Source organism: Silurus aristotelis (assembly GCF_946808225.1).
Source record: "Silurus aristotelis genome assembly, chromosome: 8".
NCBI lineage: Eukaryota > Metazoa > Chordata > Actinopteri > Siluriformes > Siluridae > Silurus > Silurus aristotelis.
In genome coordinates this window covers 822,956-828,713 of record NC_139581.1, presented here as the reverse complement: position 1 = coordinate 828,713, position 5,758 = coordinate 822,956, and the positions used below count along the sequence as shown (strand labels likewise).

At 39.4% G+C, this 5,758-nt stretch overlaps 1 protein-coding gene across 1 annotated transcript in view; it reads left to right on the top strand.

The window, feature by feature from the left end:
• Positions 1 to 2,821: 2,821 nt before the first annotated feature.
• The window catches only part of LOC310729575 (uncharacterized protein), an 8,900-nt gene continuing 5,963 nt past the window's right edge, over positions 2,822 to 5,758 (top strand). Inside the window, exons 1-2 of the mRNA XM_083547951.1 lie at positions 2,822 to 3,185; positions 5,170 to 5,235. Coding sequence (XP_083404077.1) covers positions 3,129 to 3,185; positions 5,170 to 5,235 — 123 coding nt within the window. The 5' untranslated portion in view covers positions 2,822 to 3,128. The remainder of the gene's footprint in view (positions 3,186 to 5,169; positions 5,236 to 5,758) is intronic.

Here is a 5,758-nt window from a genome sequence, read left to right as displayed (position 1 = left end):
ATCTTAGTATTATCAGAGTATAACGGAGTCTCAGGAGAACTTTAATAACCTTCCTAGAGTTGCTTTTTGCTACAACCCCATTTCCAAAAAAGTTAAGACATTGTGTAAAATGTCAATAAAAACAGAATGCAATGATTTGTGAATTTCATAAATCCATATTTTATTCACAATAGAATCTAGAAAACATATTCAATCTTTAAACTGTGGAAATAAGGTGATTTTAAATTTGATGGATTCCACATGTCTCAAAAAAGTTGGGACGGGGCAACGAAAGACTGGAATAAGTGCATGTTATTAAAATGTAACAGTTGGAGAAACATTTTGCAACTAATGAGGTTAATTGTCAGCAGGTCAGTGAGAGGATTGGGGTATAAATAGTGTTTCTTAGAGAGTCTCTCAGAAGTAAAGATGGGCGGAGCCTCATCGATCTGTAAAAAGACTGTGCACAAGGGAAAAGGGTGAAAATCTAAATTGAATGTTTGAGATCTTTGGCCCCTCAGGCGGCACTGCATTTGAAACTGTCTAAATTTATACCATTCTGTGATGGAAAATGTTGCATGGGTTCATTAATACCTCCAGAAATAATTGTCTGTGAACACAGTTTCCCATGTCATCCACAAATGCAGGTTAAAGTATGCAAAGAAAAAGAAGCCATGCGTGAACATTATCCTGAAACACCACTGAGGCAAAGTAGAAAACTGTTCTGTGGTCAGATGAATCAAAATCTTTTATTTCTTTTTGGAAACCATGCAGACCACGTCCTCTGGACTAAAGAGGAGAGGGACCATCTGCTTTGTTAACAGCATTCAGTTCAAAAATCCACCTCTCTGATGGTATGAAGTGCATTAGTGCCTGTGGAAGGGAATCTTGTACATTTGGAAAGTTTCCTTCAATGCTGACCAGGACAGTGCCAACTGCATACTGCATCTATTACACCAGCATGAGTTCGTAGTAGAAGAGTCTGAGTGCTACTGATGAGCAGCTAGAATCCTGTATCAGACACATATTGGAGAACATTCCTCTCTCAAAACTCCAGCAACTGCTCTCCTCAGTTCCCAGATGTATAGAGACAGAAGATGTGATGCTTCACAGTGGGAAACATGGTCCTGTACCAACTTTTATGAGACGTGTTGCAGCCATCAAATTCATAATGACTTTATTTTATAAATGGTATAAATTATATTTATTTATTTATTTATTTATTTTTATTTAAACAGTGTTCCAACTTTTTTGGAATTTGGTCTGTTGTATTTTTTTATTATTATTATTATTATTATTATTATTATTATTATAAAGTAAGAATTTTTGATACAGATAGAAATGACAGAATTGGAAACGACAGAAGTGATAGATTGATAATGAAGTTTACCTGTCAGGTACGTGCACCTCGTCACTGACCTCATCCAGCTTTAAACGATTTTCATTTTAGTTCATGTTTAACTAGAACGGCTGTCTGGATACTACATGCACACAGAATCTGGTTAGCGAGTGATGTGTGATATGTTTGTAAAACACTTTAATTGTTTTTAACACTGGATTGTTACACATGGTGCATTTACTTTGGCCAGAATGACAGTCTCCTGTGTTTGTACACGGCTTTAAACACAAGTTTGTACACGGGTTTGTACACAGGTAGCAGCAGAGATTTATATGAATGCACCGTGTTTGTTTTGCACCACTCATAATTAATGAATGTTGTTCAACCTTTCATGAAGAAAAGAAAGCTTTGTGAAAGACTTGCCCCCACTGTCCTATCATCACCCCCCTTCCCGTATTCTGGGATATTTCCACCCCTGTGTTGTGCTTTAATAGCGCATAAACAGTTTACATGTCTGAACTTATTGTCTGAGAGACGGAGGAATCATGACGTCATATCACAAAACACAGGGTTTGTGTTTGAGATTCACACACTGTCTTAACGTGTGTGAGTGTGCGTGTGTGTGTGTGTGTGTGTGTGCGATTGTGTGTTTGCGTTGGCGTGTGTATTTTAATTCGTTCCAACCAACATTCTTAGGAAGATGCTTTTCCAGTGAAATGGAAGCCTGCGGGTGTTTGTGTGTGTGTGTGTGTGTGTGTGTGTGTGTGTGTGTGTGTGTGTGTGTGTGTGTGTGTGTGTGTGTGTGTGTGTGAGTGGAAGGCTGATCTGAGGAAAATGTCACTAATCCATGCGTATTTAACTCTCTCTTCCACTGAAACAATGGTAGGAGACTGAAATAATAGACATTTCAGAGGAACTTTCAGGGCCATATATCTCAATCAAACTTTCCAGGCAGGTATTTTACAGTGTAAGACAGACGCCCTTTATCCTGACATACAATGATCTCCTTTATACACCTGAGTGGGAGAAGGTTAGGGGCCTTGTTCAGGGGCCCAGCAGTAGCAGTTTAGTGGTGCCACAATGTAAACGCATGATCTTCTGTTTACCACTGAGCCATTATTATTATTATTATTATTATATATATATTTTTTTTATTATTATTATATTTAAAATTATTATTATTACTTTTTTAATAATTATTATTATTATATTTAATATTATTATTATTTTTTTTATTATTATTATATTTAATATTATTATTATTTTTTTTATTATTATTATTATATTTAATATTATTATTATTTTTTTTAATTATTATTATTATATTTTATATTATTATTTTTTTTTATTATTATTATTATATTTAATATTATATTTAATATTATTATTATTATTATTATTATTATTATTATTATTATTATTATAAAACATGAAATGATTCAGTGAGTTAAAAATAAATATATGAATGTCATCCAGGCGTTTTGTTGATAATGCAAGCAGAATCCACAGCTCTGAATTTCAGCAGAAGTTAAACAGGTTGATCAGTAACTTGTGTGTTTTCCCCGTGAGGAAACACCACGCCTCCTAATTCTGCCTTCATCACTGTTATAAATGTGGCTTCCTCAAAGGTTCCTGCTTCAGTTTAACATTCGAACTGAACCTGAAAACACCAAATCTCAGCGGTGGAAAAGATCGAAAGATATTTATTTATTCTTTAAACTGGGGAATATTATTGTGTGTTTGTGTGTGTGTGTGTGTGTGTGTGTGTGTGTTTGTGTGTGTGTGTGTGTGTGTGTGTTTGTGTGTGAACATGGCAAAGGATTTTTCACCATCATCTCTGGACCAAATCGACATCTTTGCTCTAAAAGTAAGCTCAGTTTAATTTATTTATTTATTCATTTTTGTATTATTGTATGTACATATACATATGTGTGTGTGTGTGTGTGTGTGTGTGTGTGTGTGTGTGTGTGTGTGTGTGTGTGTGTGTGTGTGTGTGTGTGTGTGTGTAGTATGTTAGGGTTTACAGTATGGGGCATGTGTCAGGTCAGGGTAAAGGGTGTAATGTTTATTTCTGGAGATGGTGTGAAGGATGTTGGGTGTTGGGTGTAGGGATTAGGGTGTAGGGATTAGGGTGTAGGGTGTAGGATGTGTGGTGTAGGGTGTAGGGATAAGGGTGTAGGATGTTGGGTGTAGGGTGTAGGGCAGGGGTCGGCAACCTTCACCACACAAAGAGCCATTTGGACCTGTTTCCCACAGAAAAGAAAACACTGGGAGCCACAAAACCCTTTTGACATTTAAATTGAAATAACACTACTTATGAAATCAATGAACTGCAGACAGAATGAAATTACATTTCTGCATGCAACAAAAAATGTTGAACTCTTCAAAAAAAGACATTGTGTTGAAGGTTACTTTCAGGTAAAATACTCAATGTCTATTTGAGTCCTTCTTGTATTTATGAAAAGAACGCCAAACATAAATTATCCACCGGCAGCAAACCAAAAATGCCGTCCTCTTCTGTGTGCCGTCAACCAAAGTTTAAGAAGTCGCGTGCAGGTGGGTGTCGCACATTAGCGGTTGTGACGCATATGAAGAGTGACAAAAAACTATAACACGTTTTAACGAACTAAAATAAAATACATTTTAATTAAATACTCATTATTTATTTTCCAAAGCCACAGGGAGCTGCAGAAGAGGGATGAAAGAGCCGCGGGTTGCCGACCCCTGGTGTAGGGTGTAGGGATAAGGGTGTAGGATGTTGGGTGTAGGGTGTAGGGATTAGGGTGTAGGGTGTAGGGATTAGGGTGTAGGGATTAGGGTGTAGGATGTTGGGTGTAGGGTGTAGGGATTAGGGTGTAGGATGTTGGGTGTAGGGTGTAGGGATTAGGGTGTAGGGATTAGGGTGTAGGATGTTGGGTGTAGGGTGTAGGGATTAGGGTGTAGGATGTTGGGTGTAGGGTGTAGGGATTAGGGTGTAGGATGTTGGGTGTAGGGATTAGGGTGTAGGGATTAGGGTGTAGGGTGTAGGGATTAGGGTGTAGGATGTTGGGTGTAGGGATTAGGGTGTAGGATGTTGGGTGTAGGGATTAGGGTGTAGGATGTTGGGTGTAGGGATTAGGGTGTAGGATGTTGGGTGTAGGGTGTAGGGATTAGGGTGTAGGATGTTGGGTGTAGGGATTAGGGTGTAGGATGTTGGGTGTAGGGATTAGGGTGTAGGATGTTGGGTGTAGGGATTAGGGTGTAGGATGTTGGGTGTAGGGATTAGGGTGTAGGATGTTGGGTGTAGGGATGGATCGCGGTTGAAAAAGAGTTTGTTCCTGCAGCTTTGGTGGAAATTTGCGTATCAGACTGATGAATGTGATATAAGGATGACAGTTGGAGGCCGAGTGTGATGGAGACTAAGGATTTTCTGCTTTTAAAAGCTGCTTGGGTAAAGTTTTTGCATGCCGGAGGATTGAGAGCTGCAGCATTCATGCTGTTCGGATTTAAAGAGGAAGTTTATATATTTATATGAAGTGGTTGTGTAAATCTGTGACACAATGTTCTCACTAACAATGCTAGTGTGCAACCAAGCATGTGATGTGAATTAAAACAAAGACAACATCAGTGTCTTGCAAAAGGTCAAGACACCTATACACTGTCCTGGCACCTGTATAAGCAAGTGTGTGTGTGTGTGTGTGTGTGTGTGTGTGTGTGTGTGTGTGTGTGTGTGTGTGTGTGTCCTTGCGGTGTTTTGATAGTGTACAATGTGCGTGATGGTGCTTGCTGGTGTGTGATGAGTGTGTGATAGTACGTGATGAGTGTGTACTGCAATGTGAGTTATAACTGACCTGATGGTCTTCTCTCTTTAGGACCCTGAAGGAATCTTTGAACTAGTGCAGATGGTGGGATGTGGCTCCTACGGTCAAGTGTTCAAGGTAAGATTGATTTAATGATCAGAATCCACCAAACTGTTCAAGTTCAAGTTCAAGTAGTGTTGGTGAAGTGTTGCTGGGGGGCAGTGCTGGAGTTACTGCAGGGGTAGTGTTGCTGGGGGCAGTATTGGAAAAAGAGAGAGAGAGAGAGAGAGAGAGAGAGAGAGAGAGAGAGAGATAGAGAGAGAGAGAGAGAGAGAGAGAGAGAGAGAGAGAGAGAGAGAGAGAGAGAGTGAGATAGAGAGAGAGAGAGAGAGAGAGAGAGAGAGAGAGAGAGACAGAGAGAGAGACAGAGAGAGAAAGAGTGAGAGAGAGAATATGAGAGAGAGAGAGTGATAGAGAGAGAGAATATTAGAGAGAGAGAGAGAGAGAGAGAGAGAGAGAGAGAGAGAGAGAGAGAGGGAGAGTGATAGAGAGAGGGAGAGAGAGAGAGAGAGAGAGAGAGAGAGAAAGTGGTAGATAGAGAGAGAGAGAGAGAGAGAGCGAGAGAGAGAGAGAGAGAAAGTGGTAGATAGAGAGAGAGAGA